At 43.8% G+C, this 22,795-nt stretch overlaps 1 protein-coding gene across 2 annotated transcripts in view; it reads left to right on the forward strand.

The window, feature by feature from the left end:
- Nucleotides 1-323: 323 nt before the first annotated feature.
- The window catches only part of ZCCHC2 (zinc finger CCHC-type containing 2), a gene marked incomplete at its 5' end in the record, with an annotated part of 52,408 nt that continues 29,936 nt past the window's right edge, over nt 324-22,795 (forward strand). For both annotated transcript variants that reach the window (XM_081253034.1, XM_081253033.1), the window contains 5 exons: nt 324-1,250; nt 13,800-13,911; nt 16,480-16,556; nt 18,829-18,900; nt 22,102-22,214. In XM_081253034.1, coding sequence (XP_081109160.1) covers nt 324-1,250; nt 13,800-13,911; nt 16,480-16,556; nt 18,829-18,900; nt 22,102-22,214 — 1,301 coding nt within the window. The remainder of the gene's footprint in view (nt 1,251-13,799; nt 13,912-16,479; nt 16,557-18,828; nt 18,901-22,101; nt 22,215-22,795) is intronic.

The following is a 22,795-nucleotide window of genomic DNA, read 5'->3' on the forward strand; positions in this document are numbered from 1 at the left end:
CCGACGACGGGAGAGAGAGGCGGAAGGAGGACACGCTCGCTCGCTTGCTCGCTCGCACCCGCACCCGGGCTCCTAGAGCCGGCGCGGAGCTCAGGGGGAGGAGCCACTGCGGGCACGCCCCGCCTCCGGCCCGGGAAGACTACGCCAGCGACCCCGCCGGCTGGCCACCGCCCCCCTTGCCGGCCGAGACCCGCCCCCGGCCCTCCCTTGGCGGCATGCAGGGGACCCGCTCCTGACGGCCGCACCGCCGCCTCGGCCCCCGCCCCTCCTCCTGGCCCCTCCCTCCCGCCCCCGCTCGCATGTCCGCGCCGCCTTAGCCGAGGATGCTGAGGATGAAGCTGCCGCTGAAGCCGACGCACCCCGCGGAGCCGCCGCCCGAGGCGGAGGAGCCTGAGGTGGACGCGCGGCCAGGCGCGAAGGCGCCGCCGCGCCGCCGCCGCGACTGCCGCCCCCCGCCGCCGCCGCCGCTCTCGGGCCCGCCGCGGGGCACCCCGCCGCCGCCGCCACCCGGGGGGCTCGGGCAGCCTGTTGCTGGCGGATCGGCGGCGGGGGCGGGCATGCCGAGCGGCGGCGGCGGGCCCACGGCGGCGCTGCGCGAGCAGGAGCGGGTGTATGAGTGGTTCGGGCTGGTGCTGGGCTCGGCGCAGCGCCTGGAGTTCATGTGCGGGCTGCTGGACCTGTGCAACCCGCTGGAGCTGCGCTTCCTCGGCTCGTGCCTGGAGGACCTGGCGCGCAAGGACTACCACTACCTGCGCGACTCGGAGGCCAAGGCCAACGGTCTCTCGGACCCGGGGCCGCTGGCCGACTTCCGAGAGCCCGCCGTGCGCTCGCGCCTCATCGTCTACCTGGCGCTGCTGGGTTCCGAGAACCGTGAGGCCGCCGGCCGCCTGCACCGCCTCCTGCCCCAGGTGGACTCGGTGCTTAAGAGCCTGCGCGCGGCCCGGGGCGACGGCTCGCGGGGCGGCGCGGAGGACGAGCCCGGCGAGGACGGCGACAACGAGGAGGACGCCGAGAAGGACGGCTCCGGCCCGGAAGGCGGCGGCGCCGAGCCCCAGCCCGGCGGCGGGCTGGGCTTCAGGGCCCAGGAGGAACTGCTGCTGCTCTTCACCATGGCCTCGCTGCACCCGGCGTTCTCCTTCCACCAGCGGGTCACCCTGAGGGAGCACCTGGAGAGGCTCCGCGCCGCGCTCCGCGGGAGCCCCGAAGACGGGGAGGCGGAGCCGTGCAACTTTGGCGGCCCCAGGGCCCAGGTAAGGCGCGCCAGCCTCCCTGCGCCCGCGGGGCGGTTACTGCCCCGGCGGCCTCCTCCGCCTGCCTTTCGGACGCCCCTTGACCGAGCCTCACCCCGGCGCAGGTGGCTCTGCATCCCCAGCCCAGGCTCCCAGCCCCAGAGCACTAATCTGCGTTTTGCTGGGCCGCTCAGTTGCACTCCCCCCCCCCGCCCCTACACACACGGGTACCCGCCATAACAGAATGCTCTAGAAGTCTCTTCCGTGCCGGAGTTGTCACGGAAAACATGGAGCTCTCAGCCCCGTCCCCCTCTCGGATGAAGGGTCTCGGGACCTTTCTGGCTTTGAGCATCTCGACGTGCTGGGAAAGGCGAAGCGCTAGGGGAGCCTGTGTGTTGGCCGCAGTCAGCCCTGGGCTGAGCTTTCCCTTTCCTGCCGCCTGGCGCTCTGGTCACACGTTTTAAAGCTCTGCCTTGCCCCTCGGTGGGGCGTCCTAAAGGTGCGCTCCCGGCGTGTGGCCCTGTCTTTGATACAGAGGGGCTCTTTTTGCTCAGTGTCTGCCTGAGTTAAAGGGAGTCGTAGGGTCTTTGGCTCCTGCTTAAAGAACTTGATGTTCCCAGGATAAACGTCAGATGTGGAGACCCGCGAAATGACTCAAATTAGATAAGTCGTAGCGCTGGTTGTGTGGGTAAAGAAACCCCACCTGGGGCGGTTGGTTATGCTCTTTGCCTCTGGCGTGTCCTGGTTTCTAACGGGTTTGAGTCGTGCTTACACATTTGGGTACGGGGATGTTTGTTGGTCCTTTACTGAGGCATAAGTGTTTTCTAAAAAGTTATTAAACGCCAAAGTGTGGAAGACGAGAATTAAGATAAGTCATTTGTCGCAGACATTAAAGAAAATAGTTTTATTTGGCCAAGAAAGCAATTTAATAATAATCTAGGCCCAATATAAAGTCCTTGAGCGTCACAATTTCATGGAGTAGTAGGTTTTATTTAGAGTAAAACCCGTACAGTAAGTTTATTTTCGTGGTTCACAACTATTTAAAAGGTATTTATTTGGATGCCATGTTTTTCAACTTAGGTGATCTCCAGGATGATATATTGGGAAGGGGGAGTTTTTTCACTCCTTGCTTGAAAGTTAAACTTATATATCTGCTGTCGTTCAATACCTTGGAATTTAAACTGGGCATTGTATGTCTCTAATCGCTGTGTGGACTCAGCACCCATAGAACCAAAGGAATTTGGGGGCTGGAAGGGATTTAGGGATAATCTCGGCCGAACCCCTCCTTTTTAAAACAAGGCTTCTGTGAAGTGACTAACTCACATTTTAGGACATACTTTATCAAACTCAGATGTAGTAACGCTAGTATCCAGAATTTTCTTGGTGAGCTTGAAATACTATCTTCCAGTGTCTACTACTAGCATGCAACGGTGTATACTGATGGTATAAGCCCTTACCACTCTTCAGCCTACTCACTAAAATAATTCCAAAAAAATCCTGCGCCCCGGGCTTCCCTGGTGGCGCAGTGGTTGAGAGTCCGCCTGCCGATGCAGGGGACACGGGTTCGTGCCCCGGTCCGGGAAGATCCCACATGCCGCGGAGCGGCTGGGCCCGTGAGCCATGGCCGCTGGGCCTGTGCGTCCGGAGCCTGTGCTCCGCAACGGGAGAGGCCACAACAGTGAGAGGCCCACATACCGCAAAAAAAAAAAAAAAAAAAAAAAAAATCCTGCGCCCGTCATTAAATTTAGAGAAGCAAGTCTGAACTCAGAAGCAGTACTTATATATCTTTAAAAAAATTGTTTTCTTGTAATAGTATATATTGTAAAGATAACCTTAGAGTGTAGATATAATCAGAATGTCCCACAGTGGAGCAGCTTATATTATTCCATTCGTATCATTTCAACAAGGGTAACCGATTTCTGGTTTTAAATGCTGAGTCTTTTTTTTTTTTTTTTTTTTTTGCCTTTAAAATTTGCTTATAATGTGTTGGAAGGTAACTAGACAAGGAGAGAGAAGCATGAAAACCACAGTAATGAAATTTTTATCTTGACTGCAGTGTGTGGCCTTTTCTGGCAACCAGTGAGTGCTGGGAAGAGTGAACAGAGTGAGGCTGGGCATCCTGCCATTAATTTCAGCGCATCATTACTTGTCAGGCAGTGCCTTGTGCTGTGGCCATCGGTAGAAGTGGGGGAATAAATAATAGGGGATACACACACTACAGGTGGCACTGAAAGCTATTTCTAGACGTTGGTGTTGTGATGAACTTTTTTTCTCCAGTAGTTGTTTAGGGTTACCGTAACAAGTCACTTAAGTCTCACTAAATTGTTACTGCCCCACACTTTCTGCTTGTTGGCGTGGACTCGGAGGCCCTCAGCTGTGGCTTGTTCTGGCCTTGAAGCCATTTCCGCGGATCTTACTGCTCCCAGGCTCTCTCTCTAGAGGCGGCAGATGGGGGTGGATTGATTTCAATCCCTGTTCACTGCAGTCCAACCCAGCTGTACCGCGGCCTTGCGCCGTCGATGCACTAGGGGAAGGGAGGGCCCACCTCCGAGTCTGCAGGGAGGTGCCCGAGGCTCGCGCCCGAGGGCCGCCGCGGACCGGCGGACGGCGACTGGGGGCCGGTCCTGCGGGGCTCCTCCCCTCGCCCGCCCTGCAAGATGGCGGCCGCCCGCCTCCCACGTGACTGGCGCTGGCCCCGCCCCCGAGGGAGCGGGCTGAGGACGGGCGGCGCTTCCGAGGGGGTGTTCCTTAGGCCTTCGCTGGGCGAGGCGGAGTCGCAGGGTCGAGCGAAGAACCCGGTGGATTGCATGGTGCACTCTGGGAATGGCAAAGGGGAGTTCTTGTGGCAGCCTTTTTTGGCCCCGGAAGTAACCTTTCAGACCCATACTTGTAACTTCTTCATTGCTTAGGAATAATTCTATTTCTTCACTAGTGTCTTAAGCATCATCTATATTAAATGGATGAAGTAGAACTAATTGTCTTTTCATTTTCTGTTAGAGTAAGGGTGTACTAGCCATGACTTTTATGGGAAGTTTTAGGTTGGTTTGGCTGCAGCAAAGAATACAAACAGTTCACTTAATAAATGCCTTTGGGGAGAGGCTTTTAGAAGATCACAGTTAAGCAGTGATTATTTTAGTAGCAAATGGGAGCTATTGGGTATCCTCCTCCAGTTACTTACATTTTTCTCTGCAGTGGTTTTCTCAGGTAAGGAGAACTCAGGGAAAATCTCACTTATACCGTAAGTTAATATACCATTAATTTTTCTGCAAATTAACTAATGTAATATATATCGTTGTGTTTTTTTTAAATTACCTTTTGTGGGGTTTTTTATGGGATAGGGGACAGGAAGTGTGTTGTAGAGGCTATCAAAGCCTGGAAGAGTGATAGCCATGTTTGGTAGAGCAGTAGACTTGGAGGCTGAAATTCCAGCTCTGCCATTTACTTTGTAATTTTAACCAGGCCACGTAAATCCGTGAGCCTCACTCTGATCTGTAAAATGGGAATAATAACTTATTTTTAAGGTTATGGTGATTGAATTAAGCAGATATGATGCAAAATAATTCACATGGTCTTGAGCACAAATTCTTTGAGAATGACGTTCAGTGCGTTTTCTTTTCCACTAAGATGCAGCCATCCAGATTGTTACATCAGTTGTTTTCAGGAGTAGGTTTTCTTTTTTTTTTTTTTTTAACCTAATAGAAGTCTATACATAATAGTATTTTCTGTATTCTCTATTACCATACCTCTAAATTGATTGGTGCTCAGGAAGGATAAGTAACTAAGCTGGTGTATGAGACACATTTGGGGCAGTTTTGTTAATTCTTACATTGTAAAGATCTGGTATGCTACAGATAAGCCCAAAGGGAAGCATTTCTCTGGGTCACAAATCATTAAAATACGTATTTTCCCCATATTGGATTTGGGGATGGGAATAGAGAAAATACGTATTTTGAATTTGGGTTATCCTGAACTCCCGTGCAACCATAATCTGCTTAAATCTTTTTCACATTTCGTTAGGATGATGTAAAGCTGTTTTGCAGTTTTGTTAAGTTATGTGATTTTTCGTTTATTTCAGAGTGCAGCCTGGAATCCATGGATAATTAAACATTTTTATGCCTTTTTTATAGAAGCTATTAAATTGGCTGATGTTTACGCATATTTAATATTTTTGTTCTTCTTGAGAAATTTTAAGCTTAATTTTTTTTTTTTTAAGAAAAGCAAAAAAAGAGCCTGAACTACCCTGAAAGCAGACTGAGCTTCACTTTTATCAACGTGTTTTCCATTATGGAGGACTGTGTTGTCACAGTGCTCCTTTTCTTCACAGAGAGCGCTTTGTTACACAAGCCGCCTTCATCCAGGCTGTGTAAACAGTCACTCCAGAAGGGAAGTGCCTCATCGGGTGCTTACGTTACAGGTGGCAGAGCTGCTGGGTGCTCCGCAGTCCGTTTCCTTCTGTTCTTCCCTATGCTCCAGGCAACATTGGGCTTTACTGCCCTTCTAAATGTCTGAGTTCATTAGGCCTGTTTAATGCTCATTCAAGAAATAATTTGAGGTCAGGTTTAGGTTTTGAAGAGGTCATTCTTGCAAGTTATTTGGTCTTTCAAGTTTCAGACTGCCTAGTATTGAATGGGGATCTCATCACCAGTTATTGCCTGTAACTGCTGTGAAGATGAACGTGATAACGTACATGAAAATGCTTGGTAAACACGAGTGAGATAGGTCAACCCATCTGCCTCTTGATGGTTCCAAGAGTGGATATAGCACAATTTGGTTGCAGTGGATGAACAGAAATACAGAAGCCTGAAGAGATGATAGGGGTTGGGTTACAGAGGGCCTTGAAGGTCAGATGAAAGAAGCTGGCTGCAGTGGGAGCAGGTGGAAATTTGTGTGTCTCCCTGAAATGTTCACTGTCACTTTAAATTCATATGTATGAAAAGAATGCATCACTGATTTGTAAAAAAAAAAAAAAAAAAAAAGAAAGATCTTCCAGACTCATCCAGTTTTCTCAATGGTACCATTATATTCCTAGTCACTCTGATTTGCTTGATACTCTTAATCCTCTCCACCTCTCATATGCTGAATCCACCCTTCTCTCATCCTTGCTGACACCATTCTGTTTGGGGACTTTTACCTCTGATTCCCTTGCTTTCAGCCTTCCCACTTCTCACCTGTTGGATACCACTGCCAGATACACCTTCCTAAAGCGATATTTAATCATACCATGTTTTCTTACAGTGACTGATGGGACGTGGTCTCTGCTAGGTCTTCGGACTCAGAATCTTTCTTCTGCTCCGTCCTCTCACGTCTGTTCTTTTATTCAAGGCTGACTCATGCCATCACTTCTTGAATGTTGTTCTCTGGAATTGTCCGTATGGTAGTCTTCTCCTAAGACGCTTTGCTGCCTCTGCATTCCAGTAGCGTGTATATTCTGTGTTACAATTTCGGTACGTATCCTATGATTCTTTTTTTTTTCTTTTACTTTGAATTATTTTTAACTTAAAATCCAAGAGGGAAGGTCAATTTTATAAGTTCCCCAAAGACTCAGGCCTCACGTCTCATTTTTTTGTCAACATTGCATATATTGTAAGTGTTCAGTCAAAATTGCCTATGCTTCGGATATTTCAAATATAGCTCTGAAAAGTACCATTATGGTTAATTGCTGTAAGACAAAGTGCATCAGGAAGTGATTTTTTTTGGGGGGGGGGTTGGTGAATTATCAGCTACTTTATGGTTACTTGCATCCATGTCGTATAGGCACAGTTGTTTTGGAAATAATAGAAGGAATTCCTTTAGGTAGAAAGCATGGAACACTATAGATTTGAACTGAAGCTTCAATGAGTGAATGCTGAATAGTTGTGCTTATTAATTATTCTTTCAAAATCAGGTCGTGTGTTATGTACACCACTCCCTAAATTAACTAAGCTTTTGTGTGTAGGGGTGCATATTGGCGCAAACCTATGGATGATGTTTTGATAGGATGGAAAAAGTCACAACTTACAAACTGTATTATTGTTTGGGTAGTTGTAGTTACTGTTGCCCAGTGTTGATCTCTGATCCGTGATTTGCTGGAGGGGTGGTGGGAGCCAGATGTGGAATTGAGATAGTACCTTGCTTATGATCTGAAAGTTAAAAACTTTGGTCACTCAAGTGAGCAGTTCTAACCTAAGAATTGTGGGGTTTTTATGTTTCTTGTTAGGAACGTTTAAATTGGGAGCGTTAAGAAGCATAATGTTCCCTCAGTATAATTGATTCTTGTTTTGGGTATCAAATGCTTGAAATTCTCTAGTGGTCCTGGAAGGAACAGCATGGTTGTGTGTCAGCCACAGTGCTGTGGTATTTGGAGAAGACTTCCTCAGGAAAGAGGTCAGACACTTACAGAGAGGGTGAGGTTGATTGGTTTTGTTAGTTTGGGGAAGGTGCCTGTTCTCCCAGTTGGTATTAAACACAAGTCCTAATGCACTGTTTCCCAACACTAGTAATTACCAGCCTATAAGTCACTTTCTGTCAAGGATGCTTCATAAGCTTTATAAGCTACAATTTCCACATGGTCCCAGGAACATTTCTCCACTGGGGGTGAAGGCTGTGCTTCAGCTGGAAGTCCCTGCAGTGCCATTTGGCGGTCAGGCTCCTGAGCCCAGGCTCACCTCCTACCAAGATCCTTTGGTGTCTGCTGTGGGGTGGGGCTGTGTAGGAGAGGGCAGTTCGGTCATACACGGGCTAGGGAGGAGAGACACCTCCTCGCTAGATCCTTTTGTACCCACGCTCCTGGGTGCGTTCTTTTCAACTCACCCAAGAAACATTCTGGCAAAGTGGGGATTTAAAAATCTGGGGGCTGCTAGCCCAGGGATGTAGCAGTTCTTGTTCAGCCTCCTAATTCCAGGGTAAAAGAAGAGATCTTCCCCCTTCTGTGGTAGGAGAGCAGAAGGTTGGTAAAGGAAACAGACGCTGATGTTAAAGAGGGGGGCACCCCAGCTTTGGTCTAGGCCAGAAGCCATTACCACTACTCCCTGCATTCTATACCTTTGTAGTCCAATACAGTTTATATTTTTTCACCAGTCCACCTATCAACTACAGGTGGCGCTATTGAGGTTCAAAGAGCAGAAACACAAAGGGAGTTTCGTAAACATCACATCCAGGCTGGTTCTCCGGTAAAAACTGCCGCCCTCACCTCTTTCATTCCCTACTCCCCTCATCCCCAGTAGGCTTTTGTATCAGTGTGCTTCTGCTAGATCTTCCCTAATTGTGCATCCTACAAGTTCAGTTCTCTAGAAAAGACGATGACATCGACAATTTTAAAGTTTTTTATTTGTAATAAATTCAGAGTTCCCCAGAATACATAGTAAGTTACAGTGAATCAAGTTTCCCACTCCCATCTTTGTTTGATGCACCCAGTTCCAGGCCACTCCTACTCTACACAGGTAGCCACTGTCCGTTCAGAGATGTCATGTTGGGAAGAACTTAACAGAGCCAGGTCTGGTCTGTGGGCTGTGATGGCAAAGTGTATACATGGATTCAGTACATAGTTTCGCACTTCCTCCCACATTCAGTAACTAGGGCGCGCTTACCCATGCTTTAACATAGTGAATTCTGCCACACTCGTCTTGCTGAATCACCTTATTCGCACATTTCTAGTTAAACAGTAAATTACATAGGAAGTGAATCCATGATCATAGCAGAAATCCATGGCATACTGTTTCTAAGCTGCTGATTCATTGCTCCCACCTTTCTGCACTGTTGGGTCAGTTTTGTTCTTTGCGGCATAACTTTAATACATTTACCATCCGTGTTTCTTCTCACACCAGAACTTGCCTTTTATCAGATTTCTTTGGGCTGGGTTATACTGTTTCATTGAGTAAAGATGAGACAGGTATCTGCTTTTCTACCACATCCTCTCAATTAAAGAGACAGACAGTAATTCTTAAATTCGCCTCAGCTTCTTCCCTCTTCTTCTACCAAAATAGATGAAATTTGACATCTCAGTAATGTTTCTAATAATGAATCATTTTCTGACATTCAAAGGAAGACTTTCTATGAATCTTGCTTAAACAATAGGATGTGCTTTGGGTACAACCCTGGTTATTTAAAGAAGAGAATCTAAAACCTAGAACTGTGACAGATTACCCCAAAACTTAGTGGCTTAAAGCAACAGCCATTTTATTATTATTTCTCATAATTCTGTGGCCCGGGAATTTAGACAGGTAACTAACAGCAGGGGCGACTTGTCTCTACTCCAGGATGTCTGGAGACACAGCTGGGGACGGGGGGCATCTCTCCCCCTCTCCTCTCTCTGCATGGTTTCTGGCACGGCAGCCTCAGGGGAATTGCACTCCTCACAGGCTGGCTCAGGACTCCAAGAGCAAGTGTTCCCAGAGGCCCAGCTGCAAGGCTTCTTATGACCTACCTATAGCCATCCCGGAACATCCCTTCCATCCCATCCGACTGCAGTCAGGTCTCTAAAGTCAGCCCAGATCCACTGGTTGGGAATTAGACCCACCTTTCAGTGGGAGGAGTATCAAAAGTATTTTTGGCTATCTTTCATCTACCACAAAAACTTAATAAGGTGTTGTTGTTATATATACTAGTGTTAAATTCTAAGACTGATTTGATGAGTGTAAAAACTTCTGAAGTTAGTAAAATTAGTAAAAAAAAAAAAACTAAGAAATTCATTTTCTGCTTTTGTTTTTTGTTTCTTTCTTAGAAAGAATGTCTTGGTATTTTAAAATGTACAGTCTGCATGAAAGGACTAGAGGGAGTGTGTAGAACATTGGTAGATGAGCTAAAATAAACTCTACCTACAGTTTGACCTTGGTTAAAGTAAAATGAGACCAGTGTGATCTTTGTTCTAACGATGTGTTTTCAGAGAAGAATCTTTTTAGGACTGTCCGGTCACTGACTATTTCACAGACTTTCTCCACATTTAAGAGATCTCAAGTATGTAATTGTGATGGCTCTACATGTGTAAAATAGAAATCTGAGCAATCTCTAGAATGAACGAGATACATTACATGACATGTGGATTTGAGCTAACCAGGAGCACGCCATAGGTCAGAAAAAGCTTTACACACTCAAATGAGTTATAGGAAGGAGAAGGGCACACACATACGAATGCTCTTTTTGTTTCTGTGCATTCTTTTGCCGGCTTAGAATTTTTAAACTTTGTCTTCTTAATCCAAGCAGAGAAAATTCTCCCACTTTCCCCTTGGTCCTGATTCTTTTTGTAAAATGCCAATTCTGGCATGTCATCTATATTGCATTTGCATGGGAATCTGAACTTAATAGAAAAAGTGGGCGTAATTCCTTCCTGTACGATTCCATTGAACCAGTAGTTCTCAGATTTTATGGCACCTTCCTCTACGCAGAGCAAAGCACACGTGACATGGAGAGGGGAAACGGCAGAACTGACCGCTGTTCACGCTGGGACCAATAAACGCCGTGATTCTGATCTCTGTAGCTCATGAGGCATTAAATTTTTGTTAAATTAATAAAATTTAAAATTTTATAGTTTCTAAATTTAGTCTAAATGATTTTATAGCGTTGGTACATGCTGAGACTTGGTGTTGGGCGGGGGCAGAAAACTTAATTAGTAGATATTTCATGGATTGACGAACTTCAGTCCTTGGATAGAAACTCAAATACCATTTTTCTGCCTATCTTATTAAACTAGGAGGCTTTTTACTTGGTTGTTAAATTGTGTTCTTTAAAGTAACTTCAGGCTTTAAAAATGTGATTTTGATTGTGAAGCAAACTACTTTCACACAGTGGCTTCAATGTAAAATTTGTGGAGACAACATGATAAAATTATTCTTCTTAATTTTTTATTGTGGTAAAATATAATAACAAAATTTGCTGTTTTAACCTTTTTTGAGCGTACAGCTCAGTGGCAGTAAGTGCGTTCACACCGTTGTGCAACCATCCCCACCATCCATGTCCAGAACTTTTCTTTTATCCCACACTGGACCTCTGTATCCATTAAGCAGCTACCCCTTGTTCCCCTCTCTCTGAAGCCCCTGGTAGCCACCATTCTACTTTCTCCATGAATTTGACTGCTCTAAAGTACCCCATATAAGGAGAAGCATACAGTATTTGTCTTTTTGTGTCTGGCTTATTTCCCTTAGCATAATGCCCTCAAGATTCATCCATGTGTCCATTTTATTCCTTTTTAAGGCTGAGTAGTGTTCAGTTGTATATATACCACATTTTGTTTATCTGTTCATCAATGGACATTTGAATTGTTTCCACCTTCTGGCTCTTGTGCATATGAACACTGGAGGACTAATTATCTGCTTGAGCCCCTGCTCTCAGTTCTTTTGGGTATATACGTAGGAGTGGAATTGCTGGATCATATGGTAATTTTATTTTTTTGACGAACCGCTGTACTGTCTTCCACAGTGGCTGCACTGTTTTACACTCCCACCAGCAATGCACAAGGGCTCCAATTTCTCCACATCTTCACCAGTACTTGTCTGTTTTTTGGATAATAGCCATTCTGATGGGTATGAAGTGGTATCTCATTGTAGTTTTGCTTCGCATTTCCCGAATGAAAACTGTTGTTTCGTTTATATTTTGCATTCATTTATATTTAAAGGTGTTATTTTAAACTCATGAACTACATATGAACAGTATGGAAAATACTCTATGTAAAATGGTTGACCTATTCAGCTAAACTTTCATTTACACAAGTATTTGAGAGGATTACAGTATTTTATTTATATTGATTTTTGAAGTATTTACAGCAATTTTAGGCCAATGTGGTTGTATTACTTTGTAGTAAATGATATGGTTTGGGTTAGGAAATACATGATTTTGTTATTGTTAGAAGAATTCCTGTATCCACTTTTTTTTTATTCAGTAATATTAAAATTGGTGAATGCCATTCGAAAGTTGGATGTTGACTTAAGAGGTCGGTCCTCTCCTTCTTAAGTGTTTCTGTGTAGACAGTCTTTACTTCCTTGGGTTTCTAGAACAAGACATACTATAAGGCTGAAGCTTTGCTCCCAAGAGTATCTATTATGAGGCCTTATTCCTAGAAATACAGGTGTCAACTGGCAACCCATACTCATTGGCAGGCCAGGATGAATGATGAGACTATAGAACAAAATATATATTTTTAAACATCTTTATTGTAGTATAATTGCTTTACAATGGTGTGTTAGTTTCTGCTGTATAACTAAGTGAATCAGCTGTACATATACATATATCCCCATATCCCCTCCCTCTTGCATCTCCCTCCCACCCTCCCTATCCCACCCCTCTAGGTGGTCACAAAGCACGGAGCTGATCTCCCTGTGCTATGTGGCTGCTTCCCACTAGCTATCTGTTTTACATTTGGTAATATATATATGTCCATACCACTCTCTCACTTTGTCCCAGCTTACCCTTCCCCCTCCCCGTGTCCTCAAGTCCATTCTCTATGTCTGTGTCTTTAAATTAGGATTCTTGGAAAGTTTAGGGTCTTCTGTTTACTTCATTTCTCTATACAGTTAAAAAAATTAATGTATATTATTTATTGCAGATTTGCAAAATTGTAATTGGTTCCTGTAACTGACATAATTTTGGTCTGAGTAGTGTTTTGAGATTCTGAACATAAAGGGGAGGATAAGATGTGAGTTGTGATAAAGAACGGTGATAAAGCTGTTTTAATTTTTGGCTTACCCAGTGGGTTAGAGTAACAATATATACAAGACAATACTTGAATTCTTTTTTTTTTTTTTTTTTATGGTACGCGGGCCTCCCACTATTGTGGCCCCTCCCGTTGCGGAGCAGAGGCTCCGGACGCGCAGGCTCAGCGGCCATGGCTCACGGGCCCAGCCGCTCCGCGGCATGTGGGATCCTCCCAGACCGGGGCACGAACCCATATCCCCTGCATCGGCAGGCGGACTCTCAACCACCGCACCACCAGGGAAGCCCACAATACTTGAATTCTGAGAGCTGTGTGTAAGATTAGCATGCTCTTCATTACTCCAAGTAGCAGTTCTGGGGTAAAACTTACCTCTAGTTCACTAATGGTAGTGATGGGCTGAGCAAATTCAGTTGCTATTAGATGGTTTAACATTAATAGTAAAGTCATTGTCCACACACATTCTTGTTTAGAATTGTGTATTGATGATACCTTATAAAAAACTTTTTCCTAACAAAGCATCTTGTTAGACTGTCACTAAGACCAAGTGATGAATAAAAATTGCATAATTATTATAAAAAATACAAATACCCTTACATCTGGGGAATAGCATAAAGGGTACCATCTTTCTATATTTATTCCTTCGATCCTGGTTCACTTTGGTAAAGAATTGACATCATTGGCAGTTCTGAATAGCAGTTTGCAAGGTGTCCCAAGAAACTGGGACAGTAAATAATGGATAGAATATTGCCATTAAATGAAGATAAATATTGATACTTCTTTCCCCACTGCTCTGACACTGTACTTTTCTGCTCTTAATGTGTAATCACCTATTTTATCTCTAAAAATTGCTATTAAAATTATTGCTATTAAAAGTAATCTGGTTTATTTTTGTGGCATTCACTCTTCTTAGTCTCTGTTAAGATTAACATGTGCCCCTCTTTCTCCTCTAGAATGACTCTGCTCATGGTGATTATATGCAAAGTAATGAGGCCAGTTTAATGGAACAAGCCCCGATACCTCATGATGGACTTACTGTGGCACCTCATAGAACCCAGCGAGAAGGTATGCTGTATTTTTCCTAAACTTTAAAACATCTGTACACGAAAAGATTGCAGAGCGCTATTGACATTGGTTAACTCACTCCACTTTCTCCTTTTTGAAGTAGAGAAAGCCTACAGGTCCTGGGTTTAGCTCAAATGCCAGCCCTCCCACTTCCTTGACTCTGTGTCTGGGTTCTGGCTCTGCAGCCCCTGGCCTGTCCCAGCCCACGCTTACTTGGTTCTGCCTTGTGGTCCCTTGTCTTAAATCTGATTGCATACTTCTGGAGGACAAAGACCTTAACCTACTCCCAGAGTATTAGCATAGTGCTTTATCTGTAGAATGTGCTCAGTGTCTACTGAAGAAATTAATTTTACAGAAGTTCACTGCAAGAGAGTGAAGAAATTCCTTACAAGCCCGTTCTTCCTGCAGTAATGCAGTTTTCAGGAGGACTGGGTGGAGGAGTGAAAGGACATTGCCACCTGAAAAGAAATGAGTTCAGATATTCTCTTCTCCTCACATCTGGGGAGTCCGTTAACCTGTATTGAGGGAAATTTGAAATGGCAAATGTAGACTGCCGCCTGGGCGGTCTTGGAAGGGTGAAGGATGTACAGTTAGCATCACATTCAGTTATAACAGCTTTGAATTGATGTCGTTTTGCTTCCTTTTAATTCCAGTAATAATCCTTTCGTGTAATGCATTTTTCTTCACGGAGGAAAAATAGGTGTGAATGTTTAATGTTTAGAAAATGTCTACAGAATTACCACTTCTATTCAATACTATTAAACTACTCGAATCATGAACTGAACTGCTTCAGCCAGGCTCAGTGAGCCTACCAGTAACCTAAAGCAGAGTTTGGTTTTGCAGTGAAGGTCCTTTTTTTAAAAGAAGTAAAGATATTAAAAAAAAAAAAACATAAAGACTACATCAAAAAGGTAACAATTAACTGTAACGTGGTACTCATAGATGGTTTTTCCTTTATTCTTAATTTGTAAACAAATGTACACAGTCCATGCTTTTCAGTTTTAATTTATGAGGGTTAGGGGATCTCCTGTTATCAGCCATTCCTCACCACATACTCCTTTGTTTTCCTCATCTTGATTCTGATAGATCACAGCAGGTATAACTTGAAATCAAGGCTGAAGCCATAGCCATGTTCCCGTACCCACACTGCCCCGGTGGTCCCCTTCCCTAGAAGTAAAGCTGCTTCATATTTTGGAACACTGATTAGTTCAGGTGGTTTTTATTTAATAGCATCGTCCTTCACATAATTTAATAGAACAGCTTTTGGAAACAGCAGACTCTCACTTCCCCACTTTGGCTTTTATCATACTGCAGCAGTTGTGAGCAATTGAAGGCTTCTCACCTGGCTTCTGAGATTTTCTTTTGTCCCATTCTCAACATTTCTCACCCACCAAGGGAAATTGGCCCAGAAGCAGGCCACCAAACACTATACATTTGGAAAGTTAACACAAAATACTGGTAATGGTACCTCCTTAGTTTATTATACCTGTTTACCAGCAAATTTCTGTAATCTTATGTTTCCTGCTTTCTCAGTGCCCACCTTCTGTGATCTACAGCAATCTTAATTCTTCCTGTATACTTTTGTTACTTTGTACATTCTACTTCGCCTATTTTAACTTCTTCTTTTAAGGCAGAGTGAGTCCTTCCCTTTTCTTCTCCATCTCCTGTCCCCTGAGTCCAACAGTGACCTTCTGTTGAGTCACTTTCCTAACTTCTTCCCTGTGACCTTTATCATCTTCATGACTATTTCTTCTACTTACACCGTGAGCAACAATCTTTTTTTTTTTTTTCCTTAAGTCCTTATATTATGCTTAGTAGACTGGCTCTTTTCAATTTGTAAAGAGATTTACTTGCTAAGGTGATAACTTTTACTGAAGGATGTATGAAATGAGTAGTTTGGGGATTTGCACTTCTGCTTATTCACGAGTAAGCTGACCATCTTATCTAGTTCAATTCAGAGTAATTGTTCTTAAGTCATTAATATAATTTATAATCACTATTTTATCTGTATAATAAATTTTGCTACAGTGAACCATCATAGTTTGTTATAATGTTAAGTTTGTGTTACTGTTGTGTGATATTAAGGGTCACATTCGAGAAAAACAATTTTTAAATTCTCAATTGGAAGGAAATTTTTACCAGTTCATATTACTTTTGAAGGGTTTTTTCCCCCCAATTAAAAAAAATGTTCTAGTTTACACCTAATATGCATAAATAACTGAATGACTCTAAAGTGCTGTATTTGTGGTAATCTGAATTAACAGTTCTGAAGATTTCATCTAGAAAAATAATCTTCACTGCAGGCGCCTTTTATTATTTATCTTTGGTGCTTAGCAGAGTGCTTGAAATGACTTCAGCCATTCAGCATGCTTAGTGGATATAGAAATAAATTACTTCATGGATGGACAGCACATTGCTGTGCTTCTGGGTTTTTTTGTTTTATTTCATGATGAAGGCTAGTAGTAAAGATGAAGATAAATAGCTTAGTCGTTTGGCTTTGTCAGGTTGGGTAACTGAAATATGTATCTAGTCTCTGTAGAACAAGTCAGCATGTTTTCTTTCTTTCAGCTGTACACATTGAGAAGATAATGTTGAAAGGAGTCCAGAGAAAAAGGGCTGACAAATATTGGGAGTACACCTTCAAAGTAAGCTACTCTCATCACCCAAAAAGATATCTCATACTATGTTAAATGATCTTTTGGAAAGAATGAAAATTGATCTTTGGAACAACTTAATGGCAGGTTTGCCAATTTAAGGGAAGCTATACCCATGTCTGTGTCTGTCTTAATTAAGGGAATGTACTGTTTTCAGTATAGACTGCATGGTTTGCCAAGTGTTAAAAATTGTATCACATTAAAGTTACTCTGACAGTTTTATTAAAAAGAAATAAGAGCCTTAGATTTAAGGTGTAAGATATATCTTTAAAAAGTGAAAGTAAACATTCACCAGTATTTTTAAAAATCAAGATCACAGGCATTGTCTTTTCCTGGTATTTTTCTCCTCCTCTTCTTTCTCCAAGGCTTTTATTTTCTGGCCTTTGTTGGCTTTTCTTATCTCTAATTGCCCTGCTGTCATTCTGGCCTTCACACAGCTTTCTGATTAACTGCAGAGCCCAGCTCTGTTAGTCCCCATGGCTCCTTTTTGCCTGTTGACTGTGATGTGCATTCCGAGTCCACGTCTGCCTTCCTCCCTGCTCGGGCTTCGCTGTCAAGCCCTTTCTTCTGACGTGGGACTGCCCACGCCTTGAAGCCACATGGAAGGACGTTGTGTTTCTGTGCGTCCTCACTTCACTTCCTACCCAAAGGTGTTGCTTGCCCAACTTCAGCTGTACTTGTCTCGCAAAGTCATTTCTGATCCTCCAGCAGAACGTTTTTTCGTTCATCCCAGGTGTACCAGCATCATCCCTTTCCCAGATTCTTACTTGGGGTTACATGATTTTTCTTTCCAGAAGGCTGTCATCTCATAGAGAGCAGGAATCTTCATCCTCTGCATCTCGCCATATCTGACTTGCTTAGTACCTTAGTTGGAGGGTCAGGACTCTGGCTTCTGCCTTCTCCTGTGAGAAATAGCCTCAGTTTTCAAATTTTAAGTCCTTATCTCCATGTTTCACCTACGTTTTGTAACATTTAACACAAGTCCCCCTGCTCTCTTCATTCAGTTAGACCAGCTCTCCTTTTGTTGCTGGAGCTCTAAGCACATTCCTTCCTTAAGGCCTTCGTTGTCCTCTGGCTCTGGAACGATATTCCCCCAGACCCTGGCACAGCTGACGTCCCTTCAGCTCACACACAGGCTCGACGGCCCCTACTCTGAGGCTTTTCTTGGCACCCCTCTGACGTGCTTCTCCCAGCTCCTGCTGCATGCCCAGCTCGTTTTCTTTGGAGCACTGATCGCTGATGGAACTCCTTGTACATTCATTGGCTCTAATCTGACTCCTGCACTAGACTCTGACCTCAGCCAGCAGAGGCTTCACTGTCTTGTCCACTCCTGTATCCTTTCATAAGAGCAGTGTCTGACACAAGTAGCTGCTCAGCAAACATTTGAATAATTAAAAATCATTTAAAAGATGTGCCAGTTAATAAGGATATTTGTTTGAGGGTTGCTAGATAAAATTTTGTATGCTTAAGTATCTGGTTAATTGTGGCATGATTGGTTGGTAAGGCTTATGTATTAGCATAGTTCAAGTATTCACTCAGCTCAAATAATTGTGACGTAGAAATTATTAGTGGGCTACCATCGAGTCCACTGGGTTAAAGGTATCCAAGAAGTAGGTGGGTAATAGATTTTAGTTCTGGCTCTTCTGCTTACCTAGAGTTGAATCTAAGTAAGTTAACCTTTTTGAGTTTCAGTTTCTCCATCTGAAAACGGAAGTAGTCATATCTGCCTCATCTACGTTAATAGGATTGTAAAGCATTAAGATAAAGATGAAATCTTTTCATAAACCATAAGTCCCCATAAAAATGCAATACAGTACTACCAAACAAGGGCAGTAAACTTGGTATTTCTCTTAAGAATGTATATTTAATAAGTTCCAGGAGATCGAGTTTTTCTTTTTTCTTGGGGCATAGATCTGTGCTGTCGAAGTGTCATTCTAGAGTCCCTACAATGTCACCAAAAGGAACGTAAGACATTTCCCTTTCTGAAAAATTACTAAAGTATAGTCACATTTTTAGAAGACAGCTTGTTTTGAAAACCATGTGCTTTGAAAGGAGTTATTAAAATTTTTTAAGTAGAATGTCAATACACAGTTAATTTTAACAGTTTTGAAGAAATTATGACAATATCAGATGAACTTTATATTTCTAATTGTTAATCTTGATAAAGTTAAAGTAAGGTCATTTGTTTTACACATGGCTTTTTTCCAGTCAGTTCCTGCCTAAGAAATAACTGTATAACGTGGTTTTTTTTTTTTTAAATCAGGTAAATTGGTCTGATCTTTCAGTCACAACAGTAACAAAAACCCACCAAGAACTACAGGAATTTCTCCTGAAGGTAAAAGTGTAGATTTTGTTGTTAAAATGATTTTTACGTGATATACAGCAGGGGTCCCCAACCCCCGGGCAGCGGGCAGGTAGCGGTCCTCGGCCTGTTGGGAACTGGCCGCGCAGCAGGAGGTGAGTGGCGGTGAGCAAAGCTTCCCCTGACGCTCCCTGTCGCGCCCCATCGCTGGCATCACTGCCTGAACCATCCCATCCCACCACCCCCCGCCCCGGTCCATGGAAGAATGGTCTTCCACGAGACCGGTCCCTGGTGCCAAAAAGGTTGGGGACCGCTGGTACACAGAATCCAAAAACCTTAGTACCAAAACAAACACCAGGAAAATTAAAGCGTGTGTATAGAGGCTGGCTTACAACTCTTCATGAACATTCCTGTAGAAAATGTCATGTTATTTTAAACATAGATTTTGTTACCTTACATTACCAATATAAGGAATTGATGGTTTTCCACATTAAAAAAAAAAAAAAAGGTGGGGGGGAACCTTATTCCTGGCTCCTTGCTGAGATGTATATCGTTGGTGGCTCTGCACCTGGCGCCCGACAGGGTCTCTCCTCTGGGTTTCCCTAAACTTTATCTACTCTTTGTCTTGACAGATTTCATTTTTCAGTCACAGAATTTCTCTAAAGGCTTAGGTGTTTTTTTAAAAAAAATGCAGCCCGAAATAAATAATTTGCTCTTCAAAATCACAATAATTAATGGTCCCCCTGCTTAGCCAACATCTGAATATAGTGTTTTTTCCATAGGACCAATGCCTTATCAGGTTGTATGAAATAATTGGCAACTAGCATACTTCTAGGAATGAATTGCCAATTATGAAATATCCTCTCAAGTTTACCATATGTCTCTTTTCCTTTTCATCTTCCTTTTAAAATCATCTACATAAGCTGTCCGCTTGACCACCTGTACATACTGACAGTCTTTAACTTCTGTGGAGGCTGTTGAACTGCACCTAAAGTTTGCCATAGTGAGGAAGGTCAGTGAGTTTGCTGTAGCGAGTTTGAAGCCAGTGCCTTCCAATCCTTTTTTCCATATCCGTAGCAGCCTCTGTCCTCCACATCCTGGCCTCCTTCCCCTGCTGCTCCTTGACAGCTGTGTCTGGCACCTGTGTTGTTTCTCCTTGCCAGAAAGGAAGCTCCGTGAAGGCAGGGTTCTTGTTTCATCCTCACTGCTGTATCCACAGTGCCAGAAACAGTACTTAGGATGGGGTCGGAGTTTGAACTATATGTTGACTCAATGAATGAATGGATTAATGGGGAGAGTTGCAAAAACCAAATTGTAATGAGATTTTGTAGATGCTTATCCGTCAGGCCTCAGTGTTTTTAAAGAAAAACTTGTACCGAGGTGTGAATGCCTTCCAGCATGCTGAGCTTGTGCTGTGGCTGAGCCGGGGCCCTGGAGGTGGGGGACTGGGTATGCTGGAACAAAGACCAGGCAGGTGAGAAAGTTCGAGTGACTTGTATAGAAGAGACATGTATTTTTAGCGAATATGCCTTTCTCTAGGACTGGAAGTAGTCCCTGGATATTGAAGATAAAAGCACTTGAAAATAAATCAGTTTGCAAATACTGATGGCTGCATATCCGCACTCTGCCCAGTCACGTGAGCAGTCACTGACCAGGTGAAAACGAATATATTCTCACCTTCCTGTGTTTAGAAGAGCCATCAGTCATTCGGTAGTTGAAATAAGCTTCTCCACTGAAGCTGGTTTTGGCTGTGTACAGATATTCAGGAGAAATTGTGTTTAAAATGGGCAATGTGATATATGCCTAATGTTCTAAATCTGTATTAAAATGATAACATCAAAGTATAAATACTGAAATGAATGGTCATTTCCTTGTTTGGAAAAATGTGTAGGTCCAGAACGTGTTTCTTCCTGTTAGTGGTCTGAGGACGTGATTTACACAGTGGGTGTGTGGAATGCCAGCAGAGCGTTTGACCTTACCACGTTAATAAAAGGGCCAGGAAGAGCTTCATTCTGTTATAACATCTTGATTCCATAGTCTTACTGTGCCTAAAATAGTAATACTTACGCTACCTTTGTTAAATTTTCCATTTCTGAATTGTTGACTCAGAATGCTTATTTGTCAGAAGAATACTTACTTTGGGTTCTCCAATTAAAAATTAATATGTAAACTCACAAATTTGTATAGATTGTTATATTCCCGTGGCACGTTAGATAAATGTGTTAATGGTTCTATTCTTAATTTTAGTGAAAGTGCCTGCAGTTCATGAGTTAATTGCAAAGACTAGTTATCAAAAGTCAAATGTAAAACTTCGACTTCTTGAAAGACTTGGAAAATTAGTTTTATAAGGGATCAATTTATTAGGCATTTTAATAGGTAAACTAGTTAATAAAAACAAAGTTTTAAGTCATTTTATTTAATTAAAAAATTTTCTTGGGGGCTTCCCTGGTGGCGCAAGTGGTGGGGAGTCCGCCTGCTGATGCAGGGGACACGGGTTTGTGCCCTGGTCCGGGAGGATCCCACATGCCGCGGAGCGGCTGGGCCCGTGAGCCATGGCCGCTGAGCCTGCGCATCTGGAGCCTGTGCTCCGCAATGGCAGAGGCCAAGGCAGTGAGAGACCTGCATACCGCAAAAAACAAACAAGCAAACAAAAATTTTCTTGGTCAAGTGATGATTTTTTTGTGATTTCTCGTACATGGCTCTGAGGCCACCTCCATCACACTGAGGAAAAGGTTACTAAACCTCCAATTAATCTTTTTATGTAAGATTCTGAGTTTTCACCCCATCTTTCACACCCAGGTCTTTATTTGGTGTGTCGCGTTGACAGTCTGACATGGCCTGAGGTTCACACGTGATACAGAAGGCACAAAAGTGATAACTATAAAGGCAGAGATCACGGTTTTCAGAATACTATTTGAGGATAAAAATAATACTCCCTGCCCTGCGAAAGGCTCCACTTCACTAAAGAACCTTGGTGTGGTGTCCTGGGATGGGAGGGGAGTGCCGGCGGGCCCAGAGCAGGCTTAGCGCTGCCGGCACCCTGGGCCCCTCCCGTTCCCTCGGGACCCCGTGGTGCCCTGTGCAGTGCCGCTTTTGGGGAAGATCTAGAAAAGGAACTGCTTGGGGATGATTTCTGAGTAGGAGGCATTCATCTTCCTTTTGTGCCTCTGGTGTGTGACATATTTGCCAGTAAGTGAGAAACTTAACGTCGGTCGTGCGGTTTTTCTTTCCTAGCTTCCAAAGGAGTTGTCCTCGGAGACTTTTGACAAGACCATCTTAAGAGCCCTGAATCAGGGCTCACTGAAGAGGGAAGAACGGCGGCACCCTGACCTGGAGCCCATCCTGAGGTAACGGTTTACTGGCACCTGCCCGGCAGCCTCCCAGGCTGGGCCACGGCCGTCCCGGGGCTGAGGCTGGAGTTCTAGGGGAGATCACAGAGATTCCTCCTCTGGAGTACTTTTCAGAATGGACTTTTTAATCCTTGTGTTATTTAGATCTAGGCTAGTAGTAGACACCAAACGAATTTCTCATATCATTGTACTTTTCAGCTGTCTGTTATCATAAAAATCGTTTCTAAAGTATGCAAATACTCAGTGAAACCTCTTATTTTCACCATAAAATGCTTATTGAAAGAGGCCCTTGTCCAAGAGCTCAGCTTTGGAGATGGTTTTGGATCTAAGCTGCTGAGTAAGGTTAGGCTGATGGGTGGGAAAGTGAAGGGTGGCCGAGGTTTGCAGTGTGGTTTCGGTCATTGTTGGCGCTCATCCCTCTCTGAGGGCCCCCCCTTTAGGAGAGAGAAACTAAGGGATGACGGCCAAGGAAACAAATGCTGTTACACTGGAAACTTGCAGTTATTAGTAAGTAAAATAGTGAAAGCAGTGTTGGCGCGTATGTGGCTTAGAGTCGGGGCTTAGGTGAGACTGATCTG

The sequence above is a fragment of the Mesoplodon bidens genome, assembly GCF_964165515.1.
Source record: "Mesoplodon bidens genome assembly, chromosome: 13".
Lineage (NCBI taxonomy): Eukaryota > Metazoa > Chordata > Mammalia > Artiodactyla > Ziphiidae > Mesoplodon > Mesoplodon bidens.